This window comes from Vanrija pseudolonga, chromosome 4 (genome assembly GCF_020906515.1).
Source record: "Vanrija pseudolonga chromosome 4, complete sequence".
Lineage (NCBI taxonomy): Eukaryota > Fungi > Basidiomycota > Tremellomycetes > Trichosporonales > Trichosporonaceae > Vanrija > Vanrija pseudolonga.
In genome coordinates, this window is record NC_085852.1 from 2,201,631 (window position 1) to 2,220,884 (window position 19,254).

At 66.1% G+C, this 19,254-nt stretch overlaps 9 protein-coding genes across 10 annotated transcripts; 6 read left to right on the forward strand and 3 right to left on the reverse strand.

The window, feature by feature from the left end:
- The first annotated feature begins 270 nt into the window (after positions 1-270).
- LOC62_04G006115 (uncharacterized protein) lies at positions 271-2,890 on the forward strand. 2 transcript variants are annotated; one of them, XM_062772680.1, is made up of 5 exons: positions 271-934; positions 972-1,770; positions 1,809-1,848; positions 1,897-2,328; positions 2,367-2,890. In XM_062772680.1, exons 2-5 carry the CDS (start codon positions 1,730-1,732, stop codon positions 2,793-2,795), a joined length of 942 nt encoding a protein of 313 aa, XP_062628665.1. In that variant the 5' UTR covers positions 271-934; positions 972-1,729; the 3' UTR covers positions 2,796-2,890. The 2 variants fall into 2 exon arrangements, with proteins under 2 accessions (XP_062628665.1, XP_062628664.1); XM_062772681.1 differs by lacking the exons at positions 1,897-2,328; positions 2,367-2,890 and having other exon boundaries at positions 1,809-1,842.
- Positions 2,891-3,343: 453 nt separating this feature from the next.
- On the forward strand, positions 3,344-4,246 carry LOC62_04G006116 (uncharacterized protein; the record flags this gene model as incomplete). The annotated part of the gene is made up of 4 exons (XM_062772682.1): positions 3,344-3,399; positions 3,446-3,485; positions 3,573-3,848; positions 3,980-4,246. 4 exons carry the CDS (start codon positions 3,344-3,346, stop codon positions 4,244-4,246), a joined length of 639 nt encoding a protein of 212 aa, XP_062628666.1.
- A 340-nt stretch (positions 4,247-4,586) lies between these two features.
- Positions 4,587-5,686, forward strand: LOC62_04G006117 (uncharacterized protein). The gene is made up of 5 exons (XM_062772683.1): positions 4,587-4,810; positions 4,850-4,889; positions 4,946-5,293; positions 5,346-5,481; positions 5,535-5,686. The coding sequence occupies exons 1-5, from the start codon at positions 4,755-4,757 to the stop codon at positions 5,555-5,557; spliced, it is 603 nt and encodes a 200-aa protein (XP_062628667.1). The 5' UTR covers positions 4,587-4,754; the 3' UTR covers positions 5,558-5,686.
- A 546-nt stretch (positions 5,687-6,232) lies between these two features.
- LOC62_04G006118 (uncharacterized protein) lies at positions 6,233-7,474 on the forward strand (the record flags this gene model as incomplete). The annotated part of the gene is made up of 3 exons (XM_062772684.1): positions 6,233-6,300; positions 6,323-7,031; positions 7,073-7,474. The coding sequence occupies 3 exons, from the start codon at positions 6,233-6,235 to the stop codon at positions 7,472-7,474; spliced, it is 1,179 nt and encodes a 392-aa protein (XP_062628668.1).
- Positions 7,475-7,743: 269 nt separating this feature from the next.
- On the reverse strand, positions 7,744-9,092 carry his1 (ATP phosphoribosyltransferase; the record flags this gene model as incomplete). Its single annotated transcript, XM_062772685.1, has 3 exons — positions 7,744-8,141; positions 8,327-8,694; positions 8,815-9,092. The coding sequence occupies 3 exons, from the start codon at positions 9,090-9,092 to the stop codon at positions 7,744-7,746; spliced, it is 1,044 nt and encodes a 347-aa protein (XP_062628669.1).
- Positions 9,093-9,541: 449 nt separating this feature from the next.
- Positions 9,542-11,249, reverse strand: OCA6 (Putative tyrosine-protein phosphatase OCA6; the record flags this gene model as incomplete). Its single annotated transcript, XM_062772686.1, has 3 exons — positions 10,644-11,249; positions 10,447-10,580; positions 9,542-10,406 (listed from the first exon to the last, which is right to left on the reverse strand). The coding sequence occupies exons 1-3, from the start codon at positions 11,139-11,141 to the stop codon at positions 9,542-9,544; spliced, it is 1,497 nt and encodes a 498-aa protein (XP_062628670.1). The 5' UTR covers positions 11,142-11,249.
- A 395-nt stretch (positions 11,250-11,644) lies between these two features.
- On the forward strand, positions 11,645-15,805 carry AOR (NADPH-dependent alkenal/one oxidoreductase; the record flags this gene model as incomplete). Its single annotated transcript, XM_062772687.1, has 1 exon — positions 11,645-15,805. The coding sequence occupies one exon, from the start codon at positions 11,645-11,647 to the stop codon at positions 15,803-15,805; it is 4,161 nt and encodes a 1,386-aa protein (XP_062628671.1).
- Positions 15,806-16,337: 532 nt separating this feature from the next.
- Positions 16,338-17,330, reverse strand: LOC62_04G006122 (uncharacterized protein). Its single transcript, XM_062772688.1, has 3 exons — positions 17,139-17,330; positions 16,678-16,984; positions 16,338-16,475 (listed from the first exon to the last, which is right to left on the reverse strand). The coding sequence occupies exons 1-3, from the start codon at positions 17,251-17,253 to the stop codon at positions 16,394-16,396; spliced, it is 504 nt and encodes a 167-aa protein (XP_062628672.1). The 5' UTR covers positions 17,254-17,330; the 3' UTR covers positions 16,338-16,393.
- Positions 17,331-18,007: 677 nt separating this feature from the next.
- LOC62_04G006123 (uncharacterized protein) lies at positions 18,008-19,173 on the forward strand (the record flags this gene model as incomplete). Its single annotated transcript, XM_062772689.1, has 2 exons — positions 18,008-18,397; positions 18,454-19,173. 2 exons carry the CDS (start codon positions 18,008-18,010, stop codon positions 19,171-19,173), a joined length of 1,110 nt encoding a protein of 369 aa, XP_062628673.1.
- Positions 19,174-19,254: the final 81 nt, after the last annotated feature.

The following is a 19,254-nucleotide window of genomic DNA, read 5'->3' on the forward strand; positions in this document are numbered from 1 at the left end:
AAGCGTCGCGACACGGCCACGTGCAAGCCCCGCCATCGCCGACACCCCGCCTCCGCCGACGAAGACGACGACAACAACGGCACGGACGACACATCGCAAGCCCCCACCGCCGCGGGACCCGTTCCGACCACCAGCACCAGCACCACCCGCTACACAGCCTGCACAGCGTGCACAGCAGCAGCCGTCGACGACAACTCGCACACCCACCTCGTCCACCTCAACACCCACTCGCTCACCAACACCACCAACTGTACCATCACCCAGTCTCCCCCCGGTACCACCACCCACGCCTGCCGGCTCGCCCCCGCTCCCCGGCCTTCCCTTCGGCGCGCGACACGGCCCGCGCGCACGCCAACGCCCGCTCAGCCTCGTCGAGATCCCCAAGCGCACAAGCATCATCATGGGGTTTAAGCCTGTCGAGATCCGGCCTCCGCGCGCGCCGCTCGCCAACGCCGGCGGTAGCGGCGGATCCTTGACGCCAGTGGACGTCCGCTCGTGCCCTTCTCCGCCGCCCCCGCCGCCGACGTCGCCGTCGTCTGGCGCCCTCCCGCAGTATGACCTGCCCTCGACGAGCACGTACACGATCGCCGCGACAGCCCCCGGCCTCCCACCCGGCGCTGCGCCGCCGATCACCGCGCCGATACGCTTCGCGCGGACCCAGAGCTACGACGCACTGTCCCGGTCCGCGGCAGCGCGGTCTGGACGCCCCATGTCGATGTACTCCACCCCCGAGGCGGGCACGAGCACCCCCGTCCTCGTATCCTCCGCGCGCTCATGGGCACTCCATGACCTGCCGGAGAAACCCAGCCCGTCGGCTCCGCCACCGCGCGACCCGCTCCCGCGCGACGCTGAGCCCGAACCAGCGACCCAGAGCCCCAAGAGCCCCAAGTCAGAGGGCGGTGGCATGCTGGCATTTCTGAGCCGTATACTCAAGGTTTGTGGATGGCGAACAAGCCTGGACTGACACGCAGGGAAGGAAAAAGTCGACGACGACGACGACGGTGACGCCGTTTCCGATCGTCATGCCACTGCCTGCGGCGGCGCCGAGACGTGCGGCGTCCGTGTCAACACCCAACCTCGGCACGTCGCTCCCAACACCGCCGCGGACTCCACCGCGCCGCGAGAGTGTGACGGGCCACACGCACTCGGTGTCTGATACCGAAGGGGCCGGGACGTCGGCTATGCGCCAGAAGTCCTTGCCGTCGTTCTTATCTCTCCCACCGACCCCGCCGAACGGCGTCGCGGCGCTTAGCACTGCCCAGACGCCGAACGACCGCCTCAGCCCTGGCCCACGCCCCAACACCGACGAGGGCACCCAAGATCCCCAGTCTATTGCGTCGAGTGCGTCAGCGTCCCCTCCCGCCCCGGCGTCGCCGGGAGGAGGGCGGACACACCCGCACCGCCGCTCAGTAGTGTTTACCACGCCCCCAGGGATCCTGCTCAACAAGGGCGAGGGCACCGTCTCGCGCAAGCTGCAGAAGAAGCGAAAGTAGAGTGAAGCGCCGATTGACGATTAGAGATTGTGAGAGAACGCAACGCCGACACCACGCCAGGAGAGGGCGCCATAGAGGGCAGTGCCGACGCCCGCCACGCCCAGTTGTACACAGGACCATGTCACCGCTGGATCGAGGTCACGCAGAGCGAGGGCGTGGGAGCGGGCCAGTCTGGATGGGTATAAAGGTGCTCGCCTCGCCACTGATCTGTTCACTCGCCCACTAACTCTAGCGACATGTACAACCCCAACCAGGATCCCGAACCACCCTTCCCTTGGTGAGTAGGGTCACCCTTCACCGCTGACACCGACTTAGGCAGAGGCGCTGGGACGCCACCCTCAACAAGTACGAATACGTGAGTTACCACGCAGGCTCAGCTCGCTGACGCCAGATCAACCCCCAGACCAACACGCGCCAGTGGTACCACCCCCTCACGGCGCAGATGCAGGCGGGGCAGGGCCAGGCAGCGAGCTACTACGGCGCGCAGGGTGGTCCTCAGCAGCAGCCGGCGAGCGGCGGCTACGACCAGCAGCAGCAGTACCAGCAGCAGCAGCAACAGCACCAGCAGGGAGCCTACCCTGCCCTCGACAGCCGCGTGCCGGGCGCAGCGGACCCCAACTCACCCGGTGCGCCCGGCGAGCGCGGCTTCGGCACCGTCCTGGCGGGTGGGGCGGCGGGCGCGGTCTCCGCCGTCGCAGCCAACAAGTTTATGGGGCGCAAGGACGACAACACCAACCCCAATGCCCCGCCACCCCAGAAGCAGGGCATGTTCGGCACGCTCGCGGCGGGCGGTGCCGCGGGCGCGGGCGTCGCGCTGCTCGGCGAGCTGATCAAGGTGGGCAGCATCGTTGAGGGGGTTGAGCTGACAAGCAGAAGAAGCGCGACAAGGACGACGACGACGACGACAGGCCGCAGCACCACCAGCAACAGCAGGGGTACGGCCAGCCGCACTCGGCCCCGCCGTACGGCTACGGCCCTGGCCCCGGCGTCGGTCCCGGCCCCGGCTTCCAGCAGCAGCAACAGCAGCAGATGCTCGGCCCGGCGGGCGTGGCGGGCGGGTACGGCTACGGTCCCGGCCAGCAGGGCCGCGGCCGCTCGCCCGGCGGCCACAGCCACACCCACGGGCACGGGCACCACGACCACCGCCGCGAGCGCAAGTCGCGCTCGCGCGGCAGCTCGTCGTCGTCCGACGACTCGCGTAAGGGCAGCAGCAAGAAGGACAAGCGCCGCGGCGGCGCAGGGGCGCAGTACGGTGGCAACGTCGCGTACGGCGGCGGCGGGGGCTATGTCGGTGGATACTGAGCACGAGCGAGGCGTGAGGCGTGAGGGCGAGGATGATACATGATCGACAGAGGTACGAGGAGCCACACGAGAACATTGTACATACATGCAGCGAGAGATGCTAGCGATCGGCGATTGCGCGAGCTGAGCGTTGCTGCGTTGCTGGGCGGTGCTTGCGCCAAGACGTGCGAGGGGTGCTGGCGTCTGCTTGCCTCGTGTCCTCGTCACTCGAGCGGCGAAGAAGCACAGCAGTGAAGCCGGAGCAAGCACTGGCGATCGAAGGCCGATGCGCGCGGTGCGTGCGGCGTATACGCAGGTGTCGCATCGTCGTGGCCTCGCTGCCGCCCTCGCATTCGTCATGATGTGTGCACCCCGAAGCGATGAGCAAAGCGGCGCAACGCCTCGTCGTCGTGGGGCACAGACCGCACCAGCCGCACCTCGCAATCGTCACCAGTCGTCGTGTGTCGCCGCCCCTCTTCCTCTTCGCCCCCACCACACGCCCAGCCCACATAAACCCGCCCCATCTCGACTTGACACCCCACCTCACATCTTCCAGCCACCTCCCCACCATGTCCGCCCCCGGTGCCCAGGCTACTGTCCCCGAGACGCCCCTCCCTGCGGGCTGGTACGTGCCTCCCCTCGCGGCTGTCGCTACTCGCTAACTCGGCCAGGATCAAGCAGTTTGACGAGAACTACAAGGCGTGGTTCTATGTATGTGCTGCCCCCCCCCGCGAGCGCCCTCCCAGGCTGCCCCTCCCCCACACGCTCTCTCACGGCCTCGCTAACGCTCGGCCATAGGTCAACACCAACACCAACCCCCCCACGACGCAGTGGGAGGCGCCCGTCGCCGAGGGCGGTGCCGACGGCGAGCGCGGCCTCGGCAAGGTCCTCGGCGTGACCGCTGCCGGCGCCACCGCCGCCGTCATCGCCAACAAGATTGCCAACAAGCCCGGCCAGCCGGCGTACCCCGGCGCTCCGGCGCCCGCCAAGCCTGCCGGCCTCGGTGTCGGCGGCAGCATCGCTGCTGGGGGTGCGGCTGCTGCGGGTGTGCTGCTCCTCGGCCACGTCCTCAAGGTGGGTGCGGTGCGAGGAGGGCGGGAGGGCACACAGTGCCCGAGCTCGGGCGTGGCGTAGGCCCCGTGGGGAGGAAGCAGCACCGCTTCTTCTTCTTCCCCCACTAACCGCCGCCTCTGCCCTCCGCACAGGATAAGCCTACTCACGCTCCGCAGAAGAAGTTTGGCGACAACGACTCGGACGACGAGGACCGCCACAAGTACCACGGCCAGCAGCAGCAGTACCCGCCGCAGGGCTACGGCGGCCCCGGCGGCTACGGCGGCGGCTACGGTCCCCCCCAGGGCGGGCCCTACGGCGGCGGTCCCGGCGGTGGCTACGGCGGCGGCGGTCCGGGCTACGGTGGTGGTGGCTACGGCGGCGGTGGCGGCGGCCCCATCTACGGCGGCGGCGGCTACTAAGCGAGCGAGCCACAGCGGTGTGTAGTAGGTCGAGTCGTTGGGTAGGGTAGACGTATACACGCATGCGACGAGGGATGTGGTAACGACGACCTGCTGCTCACACGTGCACGCACGCCGACACCGACGCCGACGCCGAGACTCGACGCCACTCACAACGCCACCACACGTGGCGGTTACTCACCCCCAGTCCAATACCCCCCGCGCGCCGGCGGCTTGGCGCGATACCTCCCGACCGACCGACGGCACGCGGCCGAGAGGCGCCGAGATTCACTTGCCGCTTGTTGCTCTGCTCTGGCGTCGTCGACAACTGCGACGCCTCGACGCCTCCTAGGGCGGGGGTCATGAGCAAGCATTCACGGATACGGGCGCCGCTGCAAGTACGCCCGGAGTCAGCCAGCGCCAGCTTCAGCGCCACCGCTGACGTTTGCCTCGTGCTTGCTTGTGATGATTTTTAAGCCGCCGCTGCGTTCCCACTGCACTACTGCCCATTAACCCATCTCTTATCATCATGTCGGTCCCGCTAGAACGCGTCACGAGCTCGGGGAGCATCCTGCCTGCGCCGTGGTGAGTGATGCCTGTGGCGAATAGTCGCTAACCTGCCAGGCTCCGCCAATGGAACGAGGCGCTCGGAGCATACTTCTACGTGCGTCCCCGCCGCTGCCTTGCCGCCAAAACCAACAGCGCGCTGACGCAGCACAGATCAACCCCACGACCGAGCCGCCGACCCGACAATGGGCCTTCCCCGCCCCGCTCGGCCCAGACCCAAACCCATACGGCACGCCGCCCGCCGGCCCACCAGGCGCAGCAGCGACCGCCGCGACGGTGGTGTACCTGCCGCCGTCGCCCAACCCTGCGGCGGAGGCACGGCGCGGGTCCTCAACCGAGGAGGCGACACCGCTCAACACGCCTGACGCGCTGCACCGTGCCGAAGAACGCGGCGCGCGCCTGGCGCACGGGTTGGACGCGCTGCATGCGCGCCGGGTAGAGGCGCACGAGCGCGTCGAGGAGCGCGTGCACAATGTCGTGTCTGCGATCGACGACATCTTGGTGAGTCGCGGACGAGGTGCGCGCAAGAGGAGGCGACTGACGCCCGCCCCAGCACCGCGAGCACAAGGCGACCCACGCGCCCACACCGTCCCAGTACACCCAGGGCCAGTACCGCCCCGTCACGCCGGGGTACGGCTACTCTGAGGGCGGCGGCTCGACGGGGTTCACGTACCAGAACTGCTATGATGGTGGGTTTCGTGGTGTGGTGTGGTCGGTGGCGCTGGCTGACCACGTCGCCCAGGCCGCTCGGCGCGCGCACAATAGATGGCAGCAGTTCCAAATCTGGTCCGGCGAACAATAGAGCGAGTTCGCGGCGGCGGCGGCCCCTACGGCCGGCCGCCGTGATATATGTATGTCTGGTTGTGGTTCGAGTCTATGCATCATCGTGTACGCAACGTCTATCGTGAGCGTGTGAGCCTCATTCACCATGTACGCCATGGGAACCGGCAGGTGCCAAGAGCCGATGTGTTGGGGATGGGGATGACGCCATGGTGGCGCTGGCGTGCGGCTCGTTGCCGACATGCTCACATCGGCCTGCTTGTCAAACCGCCAGTTGGCAGTCGCCGCCAAGTGGCATGGCCACAAGCGCGAGCTGCTGCTGCTGCTGCTACCCATCGCACCGATCAGACGCGCACCGAGCGCAGAAGCGATGACGTTCCTGTGGTGCGTGCGTGCCGTGTGCTGCGCTGGGCGTTGCGTTGCGTGCTGCCTCGTCACACACACACACACACACACGCACGGTGTGTGCGCTCGCTGTCGAGGCGGTGCCAGCGCGAGGCTCATCGATCGTGAGTGAGCATGGACCGGGGCGTGCTCGCACCGGCGAGGGGTGCAACGTCACTGCAGCAGCGCAGCAGTGCACCCAGCGTCCCAACCTGCCCTCCATCCCTCGACTCATAACCCGCCCGTCAACACTACTCACCACACCACACCACCACAATGCCCGACCCCACCGACACCAAGAACGAAGCGCCCCTCCCCTCGCCATGGTACGCTCCCCACCTGTCGTACCCACTAACGCCCACGCAGGATCAAGCAGTGGTCCCCGTCCCACGAGGCATACTTCTACGTCAACCCCACCACGACGCCGCCGACGCGCCAGTGGGAGTTCCCCGCGCCTGCGGTCGTTGGCGGCGAGTTCGCGCCGCCTGATGGCGCCGCGCCGGCTGCTAGCCAGCCTGCGCAGCCGCCCAAGTATGACGAGGAGGTCAAGGTCGACGTCAAGGACGTCAAGGTTGAGGAGAAGGCCAAGGTTGAGGAGGTCAAGGTCGTCGAGGAGGTCAAGGTCACCGAGGAGGCCAAGCCCGAGCCCGCGCCCGCGACGACCGACCGCGGCCTCGGCACCCTCCTCGGCCTCACCAAGCCCGCCCCGGCCCCTACCCCGGATGCAGTGGACCCCTCTGCCCCCGCCGCCACTGGCACCGACGACGCCGCTGCCCCCGCGCCAGAGGAGGACAAGGAGCACCGCGGGCTCGGCAAGCTCCTCGCCACGGGAGGCGCGGGCATCGCTGCCGCCCTGGCCGCCGCCAAGCTCAGCGACAAGTTCAGCAGCGGGAAGGACGACGCGCAGTCACCCGCTGTGGCTGGTGCCGCGCCGCTCGCGCCGGGGGAGCTCGCGCCGCCGCCGGAGGACAAGGGCGAGAAGAAGAAGAAGGAGGGCTTGGGTGTGGGCGGGACGCTGGCCATCGGCGCCGCTGCGGCTGGCGGTGCGCTGCTCCTTGGCGAGCTGCTCGGCGGCGTGAGTTGTTTGAGGGCGACGTAGATAGCTGACCCACGCAGCACGACAAGAAGGAGAAGCACCACCGCCCCCCGTCGCCGCACTACCCCGGCCCCTTTCCGTACAACTATGGCCCGCCCCCTCCGCCCGGCTACTACGGCTACGGCGGGTACGGTGGTGGTGGGGGCTATGGCCGTCCGTACCCGCAGCAGGGATACCAGCAGCAGGGGTACTACGGCTATCCCCAGCAGCAGCAACAGTACTATGGCGGCGGAGGCTACGGCGGTGGCCACCACCGCGAAGACTCGGGCCCAGGCGTCGGCACGCTCATTGGCGGCCTGGCGGCCGCTGGCGCGGGGTACGCCGCGTACAATCACTTCAAGGGGAAGAAGGAGGGGAAGAAGGACGGCGACGTTGGGGGCGGGGATGACCGCAAGCCTGAGGGCGGTGTGCCGCCTAGCTGAGTCGTCAAAGTAGATGTGGTGATGAGTAAACGAGTGAGGTAGAGTGGTCATGAATACACGCGAAAGCCAGATGGAAGTGGCAGTGGCAGTATCAGTGTCGACGCCAGCGTCAGTGCGACCACCCCGGCCACTAAGCCCAGCAATGCATCCGAGCCCATCTATATGCGTAGCGTGCGACCCCAGTCCAGCCTAATCCGAACCCGGCGCGCCGTCCGTCCCCTAATCACAGCTGCTGCGACGTGCAGCGCAGCCTTTTGTCCACCACGCAACTAGACGTTGACGCGGCAGTTGTTGAGCGCGAGGATGAGGATATCCTGCGCGCCCGTCGTCTCGAGCTCGTCCATGACCTGCGCCATCTGCTTCTTCTCAATCATGGACGAGACGGCGACCCAGCCCTCCTCGTCGAGGCTGGACACGGTCGGCGCGCGGCGGCCAGGCGTGATCTTCAACGCGTTCGCGAGGTTCTTGCGCTCAATATTGTACGACGCGTACACGTACTTCTGCGCCGCGATGACGCCGGCAATGCGGCGCTTGATCATGTCCACGATCGGCGCGAGCTCGGGGGTGAGCGAGGCGTGCGGGGTGGAAGGCGCGATCAGGACCGCCTCGGAGGACATGAGGGTGTGGATGGCGTGGAGGCCAGCAGCGCGCATGGTGTCGCCGGATTCTGCAATGTCAGCGAGAGCACGACGGAGAGCACGAGCGGAGCGAGTGCTCGAGGCAGGGGTCCAGGTCACACCTGACCCCCTCGGTCGGCGAGCGGCGCCTGCACTCCCACCAGGTTACTCACCAACAAGATCGACTGTAGCCTGTCAGCACTGCCCATCACACCACCTCCCCCGCACTACTCACCAATACCATCGGCCATACCCAGCGCGCACGCAGCCTCAACACTACCGCCGACGTACTCGACGCTCGTCTTGACCTCCTGGCCGGCGGCAGCCTTGGCGTTGGCCTCGGTGTCGACCTTGGCGAACAGCTCCTCAGCAAGCACGTTGAACGACGTGGCGATACGGCCGCCCGCGAGCTCCTCGATCGTCTGCTTGGGTCCAGTGACGGGCACCTGCACCTGCAGCTTGCACTTGCCGAAGCCGAGCGGCAGGAGCTCCTTGATCGCGTCGCCGTGCGTCGACTCGGCGATCACGTCCTGGCCCGTGATGCCGAGCGAGACGGATCCGAGGGCGACGAAGCGCGGGATGTCGGACGCGGGGAGGAAGACGCTAGGGGTGTCGTCAGTACGGTGGTCGTCGGGACAAGGAGAGAGATGAGTCGGGGTGCCCGGATACACCCCGCTCCCTCGCCCAGCCTGCGGCTGGCCTCGGCGGCCTCGGGCCACTCACAGCGCAATAGGGTGGTTCTGCACCAGCGCCACGTCGAGCCGGTGCGCGCGGTTAAACTTGATATCAGCGCCCGCGAGCAGCTCGACCGTCTTCTCGAACAGGCGGCCCTTCTTAGGAATAGCGAAGAGGAGGCGGTCCTTGAGCGAGTCGACAAGGAGCGACATGGCCGACTCGGAGCCAAAGCTGCTCTTCGCGGCGCGGTCGTTGCCGCTCGTCGGCTGCGGGCGCGAGAGCGTCGTCGACGACGCGAGGTTGACGGGGGTCTGGGCGCCGGACATGGCGAACGTGGGTGGTGGTGGGGGGAGAGGTGCGATGGAGGGTTGTTGGGGTTGCTTGCGGCGAGCTTGCGTCGAGCAGAGCTGTCCGGTCTAGATTTTACGATATGAGCGAGATGTGAAGCAGAGTTGAGAGTCACCTCGCACGTTGTTGTTGTCGTCGATGCTGTCGCTGCTCGTCGTCGCTCGCTGGCTGGTGATTTGCTCACCCCGGCTCCTGGCTCTTGGTCCATTTTCAGAAATGTCAATCGACTCGGCCCGGTCGTCACGGGCGACAAATTTAGGCTCGCGCCGTTTCAGGAAACGACGCCGACTGAGTGGTGGGCGCCTAGTGGATGCACGCCTAGACGACGTGCCAACCCCTCCTCCTGCCTATCCTATGCACAATGCATGCTATAATATACACATTAACCCAATGAGCGGAGCAGAACAGCGAGGGGCACCCCTCGTGCCTACCCAAACCCAGCGAGGTCGAGCGCGCTGATAAACTGTGAGGTTGGCGGCTCGTCTTCGTCCTCCTCCTCGTCCTCCTCCTCCTCCTCGCTCTCCTCGTCCTCAGAGTACTCGTCCTCCTCGAGGTCGGCGTCGTCCTCCTCGTCTCCGTGGCTATCCTGATCCGCATCGTCGTCATCATCATCCTCGTCGTCGTCGCCGAATGCAGAAATGTCGCCCTCGACGCCGCCCGACCCGCCACTGGGTGTCCGCCCGTTCCACCGCGCAGCACTCTGGCCCGTAAAGCCCGTAGGCGAGTCGGTTAAGTCGTGGCCCGGGTCGAATCTCGCACTGGGGTCGTGGAACGATACCCGGCGAGCGCCTATGCCGGGGGCTACAGGCGGTGATGGGGCGTCTGGCGCCGACGTCGAGATCTGCGACAGGCCCAATGCGTCCTCGCTGAGCGGCGTCTTTGACAGGCTCGATGCAACCGAGCGGGACTGCGTTGAGGATGCCGCCCCCACCGACGATAGCGGCTGTGCGGGGAACGTGAGACGCATGCTTGGATGCCGCCGAACTGTCAGAGGGTTGGGGAACGGTAGCGATGTCGCCGCTGAGGCCGTTGACGTCGAGCTGGCGCCCGAAGCCGCCCTGTCCCGATCGCTGCGCATCGACGGCCCGCTCGACGATGACCGCTCATTGCGGAAGGGAATGGTATGCCGCGACTTCTCAGGGACCACTGGTGCTGTCGGCCACAGCCATGATGGGTATGGCGCTGGCGGCAGGCTGAGCGACGCCTGTGGGTCGTCCTTGCCCGAACCTGATATCGACAGATACGATGACATGAAGGACTCGAGGGGCAGATCGTCGTGGTCTGGTTCGAATCTTGCCGGGGTCAGCTGAGCACCCCAGACTCTCAGCCCACCTAAATATCTCGTTCACGATGCAGTCCTGGTGCCAGCCTTGAAGCTTGCGAAGAGCCGCGACGACGAGGGTCGTGTGCGAGGTCCCATCGACGTCTGCGATGTAGATCGGGTACGCCGATGGGTTGAGCAGGATCTAGAGAGCATGCATTAGCAAGTTTCGCCGAGTCCGAGCCGAGCAGCCGTTGTAGTTACCCACCTTGAGGACGTCGCTGACCTCCTGGCGCTCCATTCCGAGCCGCTCCTCTGTCATCTTCTCAGCCTTGACCCACTGGACGTCGATGCCGCGCTTGGCGGCCCAGACAGCAAGCGGCTCATCGTCCTTGAGTGGCTTTTTGCGGAGGCACACGAGTGTCTTGATTCCCAGGCGGCGGAGGAACGACGCGTTTCGCGCGGCGGGGAACGAGCCGCGATAGAGAATGTGGTTCGAGGACGAGTTGGGCCCAAGAGGAGCCGAGACGATGCTAAAGTGGTATGGCGGGGTGAGCATCTTGGGTGGCTGACTTGGTCTGCTTGCTGCAGCAGCGTGCGCTGCGAGCAAGTGTGTGGCGACCGATGACAGTGACGGGTAGACGACGAGGTACCTCGAGTTGTTGTCGAGTTGAGGGTGCTTGTCGAATCGACTACCACCCAACACGACGACTTTCAGGGGCACAGAGCTGCCGGCGGAGGAGGCACCGTCCGCAGTCATGGTCATGCTGCTTGCTCTGTCCAATAGCTCGGCGTCGACGTCACTGTGGCCATACGCCGAGGCTGTTCGGCGCGCGCGTGCAGTGAGAAGTGGGGCCGGCGGGAACGATGGGAGGGGGGGGAAGACGAAGGCGAAGAAGAAGGGGGGAGTACGTAGCGGCAAGGTTTAACCTTGACGGCATGCATGCAACGACCTGCCCGCGACCAGGACGACATTTAGCCCGAAAGACAATGTTTGGCGCTAAGCTGCTTGGTGTCATTGTCAGACGAGTTGCATCATTCAACATTGACCCGCCCCCTTTGCTCGACATCGACTCCAATCAACAACACCATCAGCACCATCACTCTTTTGGCATTATAACAATCACTATCAACAACAGCTGAATATCAAGCAACACCATTAGCAACCTCTAGCAGGCTCAGATCGACCCAACGCCCCAACCCCCCGGCCATGCCAGCCTGATCAAACTTTCCCAACCTCCCAGCACCGCACCGCATCTACGCCGAGCAATGTCGAAACCGACCTTTCTCCAGTCGGTCCTCGGCCGCCCATCGCGCAGCTATGCAGATTTCGCGCACGCCGATGACCGCAGTTTAAACCGCAAGGCGTCGTCCTCGAGCTTCGCGTCGAGCGGGTACGGCGCCGACCGGCGGTTCTATGCTGCTCCCTCGGCGTCCGCTTCTCCACCACAGCGGCCGCGCTCGACGGCATCATTCTCCCAACGCGACAGTGCGTACGACCACGTCGACGCCGTGGAGCGCAGCAGCGATGTTGGCGCACCCCGGCCGCCTGCCTTTCCCGCGTCCATCCACGAGCGGAGAGCGCGCAGAGTTACAAGCGATAACGCGTTACGTTATTCTGCGCCGCCGCCGCCTCGGCATATCGCGTTCGCAGAGGAGGACGAGTACGACGACGACGGTGGCATCGACCGCGGCCATCGCGACGCGCGCGTCGAACCACCGAGGCAGCGGCGCACACGGACCACTGCAGCCAACGGCCACGTGCACGACCTTCCTCGCCACGAGCCCGAGCGCGTGCAACGTGTGAGGGAAGCAGTGCACGCCGAGGCGGAGGAAGAGGAAGAATTCGAACCTGTTCATGACGCGACGCCCGGGTTCGACTCGGTGGAGAGGCTGGCCCCTGGCACTGGATCTGACCTGTCGGCAGTGTCAGCGTCTTCGGGCTCGGCGCCATCATCGCTCATCGTCTCACCGCAGGTCTCGACCACCCCAGGTCTATTATTCAAGCCCAATGACGCGGCTCACGCCGTCTCCAAGCCTGCCGTGCCTGCACCACCCCGAGCAACAACACTTCCCGTGCCTCCCGTCGACGACAGCGAGAGCGAGGACTCGGACAACGAGCAGTTCTACACACCCAGCTCGTCGTTCATTTCGCTAAGCGAAACCGCTCATGACGACACCGAGGCCGAGGAGACACCACAAGTCACCGTCTCTGCGTTACCTATTCTCAGGCTCCAGCCGCCAACCCCAGCACCTATTCCTGATCCTGTTACTTCTCCGCTCGACTCTGCATTAGCAAGCGATGACTCGCCAACCACGCCTCGCGCCTTCCTCGCTCCTGGCGATGCCGATCGGATACCGCTCCGGCTTGAGCCGTTGGACGAAGAGCTGGACGAGGTACCCGAGCTCGTTGAGCCGCTAAAGGTTCGCAGGAAGAAGTCGTCCAAGAAGACTGTGGACACGCCGCCCAAGGTGAAGAAGGTCGTGGCTCCAGAGATCGACACGCCGACGGCGAAGCCGAAGAAGGTCCCCGTTCTGAATATTGGAGCCTCACCCTCCAAGGTGAAGAAGGCCGAGGCCGAGCTCGAGACACCGCCACCTCTTCCTCCCAAGCCTGCGTCGAATGCCCACGGCCGTGTCCGTGGCGCTGAAATCGTCATCCTCGGCGGCAATGACCGGCCTAGCCGACCGACACTCCAGCGCTCCTCGAGCAGCGCGTCGACAGCACGCCCGCGCAGCCAGTCTGCCTTCAACCTTGACGAGGTGGCTGCGGCGGCCCCGACCCTCACGCGATCCAAGTCGACAAAGTCGGTCAAGTCAATCAAGTCGGTCAAGTCGGTCAAGAGCCTCAGGGAGAAGCCGTCAGTGAAGGCGCTCTCTGACGTCGGCAGAGCAACCCCAACTCGCGCCACACCGTCGCCCCCAGCATCCGTCATCGCCGCGCTCGCGTCGGGCCATGGCCGCCGCATCTCCCATGATTCCCGCGACTCGGCATCGATAGCAGCCTCTGACATCTCCCGCCCGCCGTCCGTCATTAGGCCAGATAATGGCGCCGTCGGTGTCCGGGCAGCGGGGTACGGCAAGGGTGGATGGGCAGCAGCGTCGGCGGCCCCTGTCGTCATGTACATGCCGAAAGAGGGCGACGACGGGTGGGCAGCCTTTCAGCCCCTCCCTCCGCGATCTCGCTTCGCGCCAATGCCTGGTGCACCATCGTCTGCTCAGCATGATGGGCCGCACGGCAGCACCGACGGCAGCAGATACAGCGGGTATACCCCGAGCTGGGCCTCGAGCGCCTCGCAGCCTGTCAGTGTCCCCAGCCAAACTTCAGTCGCTCCGAGTACAGGCAGCGGCGAATCGGGCGGGTATAGCTCAAGAAGACCAAGCAGTGAGATTGGTGGCCATGCGCCCGTCGTCGTGGTCCCGGCTCCAGCACCTCCAGCCCCCGCTCCAAGTAAACTGCGCGACCCGGTTCCCGACTCGGACTCGGAGTCTGAAGAGGAGCTCGAAGCGCCGAGCAGGTCCTACGCACACCCGGCTCAGACGGCCACACCCCCTCCCCTCATCCAACCCCCGCTTGCAAGGGTGCCTGTTGCTGAGCCCGTGTATGACTACGCCAGCGAAGCGGGCACCCCGGCTGGAGGCAGTCGTGCGCCAAGCGAGGTTGGCTCGGGGTCGTACAACGGCACAGCGTGGAACGGTCGTCTGATCACACCCGACCCTTACGACATCCCCAGGTCGCGCACAATGTCGATGGCCGGCTCAGTCACTTCGTCCTCGCCGCACCGCACATCATTCACTCCACGACTGCCGGCCTCTCCCCTTGGGCAGGAAGAAACGCACTACAACCGTTTCTCCGTCGACGATCAGACGCACTACAATCGGTTCAGCAGCCTCGCCCAGCCGTCGACGCTCAATCCCGACGCCATCACTTTCCTTCCTGTCATGACCTCGGAGGACTCGGATCGCCTTTACGTGCCATCCGAGCCCGGAGACGCAGGTGTCAGACGCGCTAGCAGTGTCTGGAGCTTACCACGCCTGGCACGCTCGCAGTCGGGTCGTGCGCGGTCCGATGTTGGCCAGGGGCGAGCGTCATCTGACCTCGGCACGAGCTCCCTCCGCCGCAAGTCTATGAATGGTCAACGCATTCAGCTGTCGTCGCGAGGCGAGGGCAGCGTCGCCGGCGACGTACCGCTGATGGAGAGTCACGGTCGTGACCAGACTCGCGTGAACGGCTACACAAACCTCATCCTCCCCACCGGCGGAGGGTTTACAGACAGCCACGCTCGCCGTTCAAGCGACATTGACTCGCGCGTCCTGGGCCTGCCACACGCCGCCATGGCCGCCATCACTCTTTCCACAGCGCCTCCAACCAACCAGAAGGACGCGACTCCGATGCACCTTCGACACCACCTCCCCGCGCCTGTCGACTTTACCTCCCACATCAAGCCGCCTGGAAAGGTTCACCCGTCTCAGATTCTTGTGCAGATATACGCCGTTGCAATCGACCACGTGGACATCCTCGCGCTCGACGACAAGACACGCGCTGACGTCGGCAAGTGGATCCCCGGTCGCTCCTTTGTGGGCCGCTGTATCTCTGCCGGAGAGCACGAGAAGGACATTCACCGCGGAGACATTATCGTGGGCCTGGTGGACATCAAGAAGAGCGGCGCGCTGTGCGAGTATGTGATCGTTGAGCGGAGACGTGTTGCCCGTCTCATGCACTCGAACCACCTCTCGCTAGAGCAGCTCGCTGCCCTTCCAATCCAAGGCATCTCGGCGCACCGCGCGCTCCGTGGCATTCTCCGGCATGGGCAGCATGCGCTCGTCATGGACGCACACACGGGTGTGCCGGCTCTCATCTGCCAAGAGATGGCGCGCCATGGTGTGGCTGTCACGGCTGTCATCTCGGGCGGGGAGGACCACGGGCGGGAGCAGGCTGCGTGTCTACAGCACGGTGCACGCGGCGTGCTCACCGGGTCGCCAGCGACGGTGATGAACCGCCTCGAGGAGTCGAGCTTCGACATTGTCGTCGACTCGCGTGGTGGCGCAGTGGTGTACGAGGCGGCGAGGCGGGTCCTGGTCGACGGTGGGAGGATCATTTCTCTCGCGTCCGCCGAGCCGTCTTCCGCCGCTATCGCAGCTCCTCCGCGTCAAGCATCCGGCCTCGCGAACATCAAGGCGGCCTTTTCCAAGAGCAAGCGTGGGCAAAAGCACATCAAGTACACGTACGTCCCGCCTGCGGGCACCGGCGAGCCCGAGGTCGACACGAGCGGGCTCGATACCCGCGACGTGCTCGAGGAGCCGGTCATGGCTGTGCTCCATCCTGTCGTGCGCCACACGGTGCCGTTTGAGCGCGGCGCCGAGGTGTTCCGCTGGAGCAGCGACGGCATTGATCGGCTCGGTGTGAGCGCGGTTCGTCTTATCAACTAGCCTTGAGCGCGCTCTTCGCCTGCAAGCCAACTGTGTCCAACTCTCCCAACTACACACACGCACCTTCCACAGGGCATACACTACCCATATGGACACACACACACATACACACACATAGCATGTAGCATAGACACACGCATTAGCATAGTAGTATAATTGCATCCACGAATGTATTGCTTGAGTAGCGAGTAGCGAGCCGAAGGCGAGCTGCAGGCCGGGCGGGGGTGGGGCTGCCTCGTCTGTTCCCCGATGGTGGCCGAGGCCGAGATGGCCCAGACGACGGTGAACTCGTACCGACCGCGAGCACAAGCAACCTGTACGCTTACGCCACAGTCGAGCGCAGCGAAGAAAGCAGCCAATCTCTCCAACGCAGGGCTCATTCCTTGCCGCCCGCTTCACAGCCGACCACCTCGGCTTACGACCACCACCGCATCTCGCTCCGCCCCACCCACTCACTCACACCCCGACGCAGACCAACCACTCAACCAACCCCTCACCCACTCCTATCCCCTCCCATACCTCCCACCCCCAGCATTTCCATATGTGCATCCGATGCTCTAGCCGCCTTGTTTGTTTGTCTCTACTCGTTTAGTCCGACTTGACCTTGAGGTCCGAGAGGTCGGCCTGCGAGCCGACGGGGATGCCGTGCGGGGACGCCTGCTCGAACGAGCTGCGCACGAGCGTCAGCGAGTGCGGCGGGGGTGCGCGGGAGACAGAGGAGGGAGGGGGGCTGGTCGAGGGAGGAGGAGACAGCGTCATGGTCGATGGAGCTCGGCCGTCTGGCCAGCTGGATCGCCGTGTCGTCCATCCTGTCTCTCCCCCCCCCCCCTAAGCCCGCCTCGCGCCTGTGGCGCTCGGCTCTAGCAACTCACCTAGGATAACGCATCCGCCACACCTTGGGCCGCTCAGCCTCCTGCACGAGGATCTTCTCGTCGGCCTGCTCGCGCGTCAGGGCGAGGTGCTGGTCGTTGCGCTTGGCCCAGTTCTCCGCGTCCTCCTTGGTGCCCGACGCAATGGCGCGGGTAATGAACGAGGGGGCCGAGGTCGCCTCCTTCTCGGCCGCGGCGGGCGCGAGCGACGGCGACGCGGCCGAGGTGGGGCGCTCGGGGAGGTAGGGCCACAGCAGGACCGCGGCGGAGACGAGGAGCGCGCGGGTGGCCCACTTGGCGTCGAAGAAGGCTGGGAGCGAGGGTCAGCGAGTGCCCAGCGACGGGGGGAAGTAGTAGCGAGCGGGCAGAGGCCGAGGCCGAGGCGAGAAGCACAGAAAGGCAAGTCCGAGTCGCTTCGCTGCTCGCTCCGCTCGCAGCCGCAGCCGCAGCTCGACCCAACTCACTCTCGACAGTGTCGGCGTGGCTCGAGCCGCCCGAGTGTCCGCCACGGCGCGCAGCCGAGGTCGAGAAGCCGCGGGCCGAGGCGCGCGCGGCGCGGAGTGCAGGTGTGCGGAGCATGCTGGTGGGTGTCGGTGTCGGCGACGGCGTAGGGTCGATGATGTCCGAGATGATCAACAGAGCGAGCAGCAGCGACGAGCCGAGCCGGAGCAGGCAAGCAGGCCAACCACGACGGCGATATTGGACTTGTGGCGGGGTGGTTAGGAGCGGGAGTAAAGTCGCGTGGGGCGCACGTGGTCTGCTGCCCCCACTTTCGGCCCCACTTTCGAGGCGGCAGTCGCGCAGCGAGGCAGTGCCATCGGCACGGCGCGTGACGTCGCCATGCTGTGCTGCACATCGGCGCCTGAGTCGGGGACGGACACGGGCTAGTACTTAAGCAGCATGTCATTACGCCCGCGCGAGAGCGAGCTCGGGTGCGCGGGGCATGGGATAGTGGGCTGGTCGGCGCGGGGTGGTGCGGGGTGTTGCCGACATTCTGCTCGCTCGGCGCCCACCCAGCACGTCAGCACCCCCACACCACACGCCCCGCGCGCGGCGGTGCAACGACCCGCCCAGGCCTCCATCTAGCTCCCGCCTCATTGACGAGGCGGTGTACTTTTTCTCGGGTGCGCCCCGGTCAACTGACATGGCACGATAGCGGGACACGCTCGCGCGGCGTCGCGGAGCGACGCATGCGCGGCGTGCTCGGTGCGCATGATGATATAGTCGCGAGGGAGCGCGGCGATGCGGACGGAAGCCCGCACCGCACGGCACTGCACGGCACTGCATACGGCTAGCTAGCCAGGTCACGCCGAGATCCGATCTCCTGGGCGTGATGAACAGCAGCAGCAGCAGCAGCAGTAGTCCGCGGACACCAGCGAGCAGCTTGAGCAAGTCCCCGCGGCCGAGCAGCGCGACGCCGAAGCCAAACGCGACCAGCCCGAACCCGACGCCGTCCAGCTCCAAGCCCCCCAAGCCCAAGACCTCTCCGCCCCGAAAACGCGCGCGCACGACAACGACCCCGCCGCGCTCCAAGTCGACCAACGACCTCACGCGCGCGCGGTCCGCCTCGAGCGCAACCTCTTCCGATGTCAAAGTCCTCCTCGTGGGCGGGGAGAGCGCGACCGCGCGCGCGATGACGCCGCTGCTCCTCGCGCGGGGGTGGCACGTTATTTCTGTCGTGGACGACGGGGCCGGAAAGGACGCGGTACAGGCGATGGCCAGTGTGGGTCTGCGCTCCTCCTCGGGCGCTCTCCCGTTGTTCGTGCTGACACGCCGCAGCCAGGCGGCAAACTCAGCGCCGTCGTCCAGTCGCTCCCCCGCACGAGCTACACCTCCGCGCGCGCAATCATCGCCGCCACATCCCCCAGCTACGTCGTCTGGGCTGCCTCGAGCACGCCGCACACGATCGAAGCGGTCGAGTACGGCGCGTTCGTGGCGTTCGCGCAGGCCGCGCTCGTGAGCCCCGGCGTGAAGAAGTACCTCGCGCTGTCGTATCTCCATGTGCGGCGGCACGCCGCGCCGTGGTGGTCGGACGAGGACGTCGACCTCGTCGCGCGCACGCGCGCGCTCGCGCCAGAGTACTACGACGCGCGGGCGCGCGCCGACGCATACTTGGCCGCCATGGGGCTTGTGCGCCGCCGCGGCGGCGACCGCGGGTTCCAGGCCATGTCGTTGCGGCCGAGCATGGTGACCGACTCCGAGGGCACGGGCAGGGTCAACATGACGCGCGTGGGCGCGCGCGGCGCCGTGCCCCGCGCTGATGTGGCGGAAGTCGCGGTGCGCCTGCTGGCGCGCGACGACAGCTACGGGTACTTTGACCTCGAGGGCGGCGTGAATGACCTGTCCGAGGAGATCGAGTACGCCGTGACCGAGTTTGACGCGAGCGAGGGCGAGTTCGACAGCGCTGATGCGTTGCTTGCCGAGCACGGGTGGGGCGAGGGGCGGGTAGAGGGGGGCAGGAAGCGGCGCGCGACGCCGCCTAGGCGGAGTACGGGGTAGGGGCATAGACTGGTTAGACGTATCGCGGGGATCAGAAGAAAGGCAAAGGCAGCAGCAGCAGCAGCAGCAGCAGCAGCAGCA

Excerpts from the sequence above, each read along its gene's own strand:
- LOC62_04G006115 (XM_062772681.1), top strand. The coding sequence starts at position 401 with ATGGGGTTTAAGCCTGTCGAGATCCGGCCTCCGCGCGCGCCGCTCGCC. Across the intron at positions 935-971 it reads TTCTGAGCCGTATACTCAAG|GGAAGGAAAAAGTCGACGAC; the intron begins GTTTGTGGATGG and ends ACTGACACGCAG.
- LOC62_04G006117 (XM_062772683.1), top strand. The coding sequence starts at position 4,755 with ATGTCGGTCCCGCTAGAACGCGTCACGAGCTCGGGGAGCATCCTGCCT. Across the intron at positions 4,811-4,849 it reads AGCATCCTGCCTGCGCCGTG|GCTCCGCCAATGGAACGAGG; the intron begins GTGAGTGATGCC and ends CTAACCTGCCAG. Across the intron at positions 5,482-5,534 it reads GTACCAGAACTGCTATGATG|GCCGCTCGGCGCGCGCACAA; the intron begins GTGGGTTTCGTG and ends CACGTCGCCCAG.
- LOC62_04G006122 (XM_062772688.1), bottom strand. The coding sequence starts at position 17,253 with ATGCTCCGCACACCTGCACTCCGCGCCGCGCGCGCCTCGGCCCGCGGC. Across the intron at positions 16,985-17,138 it reads CCACGCCGACACTGTCGAGA|CCTTCTTCGACGCCAAGTGG; the intron begins GTGAGTTGGGTC and ends CCTCGCTCCCAG. Across the intron at positions 16,476-16,677 it reads TGGCGGATGCGTTATCCTAG|CTCGTTCGAGCAGGCGTCCC; the intron begins GTGAGTTGCTAG and ends GCTCGTGCGCAG.